Source organism: Pinus tabuliformis, chromosome 3_2 (genome assembly GCF_031772625.1).
Source record: "Pinus tabuliformis cultivar Carrire ecotype Pingquan chromosome 3_2, CPIR1, whole genome shotgun sequence".
Lineage (NCBI taxonomy): Eukaryota > Viridiplantae > Streptophyta > Pinopsida > Pinales > Pinaceae > Pinus > Pinus tabuliformis.
The window spans coordinates 1,268,791,107-1,268,793,406 of record NC_142302.1 but is presented as its reverse complement, the minus strand read 5'-3'; the positions used below and the strand labels follow the sequence as shown (position 1 = coordinate 1,268,793,406).

General features: G+C 36.3%; 1 protein-coding gene across 1 annotated transcript; it reads left to right on the top strand.

The window, feature by feature from the left end:
- Positions 1 to 835: 835 nt before the first annotated feature.
- LOC149185363 (histone H4) lies at positions 836 to 1,646 on the top strand. Its single transcript, XM_089417909.1, has one exon. It carries the CDS (start codon positions 931 to 933, stop codon positions 1,240 to 1,242), a length of 312 nt encoding a protein of 103 aa, XP_089274035.1. The 5' UTR covers positions 836 to 930; the 3' UTR covers positions 1,243 to 1,646.
- The last annotated feature ends 654 nt before the right edge of the window (positions 1,647 to 2,300 follow it).

Here is a 2,300-nt window from a genome sequence, read left to right as displayed (position 1 = left end):
CCTTCTGAATTTCTCAATGCAAAATAGAATACATGTCAACTTGTTTGCTTGTAAGGATGTTCCTTTAATCATATATATCAAATAATAATATTAGAGTCATTAATAATGTTTAATTTTGAAAACCTTGGATATAGTGGTAGAGTAAGCACCTAAAATAAGATATATACTTTTAATGGATTAAGCTCCAATCAAAACTATGTTCAAAGTTTTCCCTGAGCTCTTTCTACCGGCTTATTAACAAAGCCTTACTCCAAGAGCATCAAGGAGAATTGACCTCATGACCTCCAATTAACAAGATGCTTTAACGACAGAACTCAACCAACATCAAGGAGAATTGGCCTCATGACCTCCCATTAACAAGATGCTTTAACGACATAACTCAACCAATATCAAGGAGAATTGGCCTCATGACCTCCTATTAACAAAATGCTTTAATAACAAGAACTCAACCAATTAAAATAACCATTAAACTCCCAGCTTTATAAAATTTTAAAAACAAATGTTTAAATATATTTAAAGGAGGATAAAGATTCATCAACGGGAATTATAATAATAATTTCCACCATTAATAATAAACATTGAAAAAGCCATTAATTAGTGGAGTTATGTCAATTTATCCGTTATTATAAAGGCATTGTAAATACCTCAAAGATAATCCCCGTCAACATCTTCCTAGCCGTCGATAAGAATTTAAGTACGGTGCAGATGAAACGATCCCGCTGCAATGGATCAAGATTTCTCTACCGTCGATAATTGACACATGGAGGAAGGAGGACAGTCCAGATGGATACGCGGCATTCTAATTTGACTATATGTATTCTTTACCGGGAGAAATTCATTTCTTCATCATCATTCGTGGAGAGCAGCACAGCAATCAGCGAGTGAGATTCGAACTCGAGATCTACGTAACGGATTTTTAAAGGGTTAAAGATGTCTGGACGTGGAAAGGGAGGCAAGGGTTTGGGAAAGGGAGGTGCGAAGAGGCACAGAAAGGTTCTGCGTGATAACATTCAGGGCATCACGAAGCCGGCTATCAGGCGTCTCGCCAGAAGAGGAGGCGTCAAGCGTATCAGCGGTCTCATCTACGAAGAAACGAGAGGTGTCTTGAAGATATTTCTTGAGAATGTCATCAGGGATGCTGTTACATACACAGAGCACGCCAGGAGAAAGACTGTCACAGCCATGGATGTCGTTTATGCTCTGAAGAGGCAGGGCCGAACCCTCTATGGGTTTGGAGGTTAAGGAGGCGGGGTGTCCCGATTGATTTCGTCTTCTGATGGTGTCTCTAGATGCCACTTTTTTGTCTCTTAGGGAACTGTATGGAACTGTTTCTTCGAACTTCTGTTTTGTTCTAGGGTTTTCGTTCAAATCGGCTCTACAAATAACTCTTTTGTATCTTCAGGTTAGGGAGCACTGTCTCGTGTATAATGCAGAATGTGATATTTATGATTTGTGGTACTTGCAATGTATATATATCCTTTATTTTCCTAGAAAATATGCGGAATATTATTGTGCAGGGGTTGTATTGTAATTATTTTGAATGTTTTTATAGGGTGGCATGTATATGGCTCTACAAATAACTCTTTTGTATCTTCAGGTTAGGGAGCACTGTCTCGTGTATAATGCAGAATGTGATATTTATGATTTGTGGTACTTGCAATGTATATATATCCTTTATTTTCCTAGAAAATATGCGGAATATTATTATGCAGGGGTTGTATTGTAATTATTTTGAATGTTTTTATAGGGTGGCATGTATATGTTGAATTATATGTTGAGTTTATTTTTCAAGGTTTTGTTTAACTTTTCCTCACCTTACCTATCCTCCATTCTGTACTCCATTTCGTAAGCAAAAGAGTGAGTTTGCAGTAATTTCTTAGGACAGTTGAAATTAACGTTGTTTTCATAAAATAATGGTAGGGCAGTTCTAATCAATAATATAGAATAATGCCTTCATCAATAGTAAACACGTCATTGAAATTTGGATACTGGAAGATAGTGGTTTCTTCAATTTTGCTTTGAATTCCTCCCATCCTTACTCCTTTAATCATGTGGCAAGTGACATTTCAGTGGATTCAAGACCATCCAGCAGATCTTTTATTTTTATTGCAATTTTCCGTACTGTCGTTTCGTGGTTTTGGTGGTTTAAGGTACTTGTGAGATCATCGAGGAATTTATTTATTATTATTATTATTTTAAATGTGAGCCAAAAAGATTACTGAATTTTCATTATATTTTCAAAGTTTTATTGATTATTGGAGACATGCTGGAATTTCAAATATCTCTGGCCTGTCTAATGA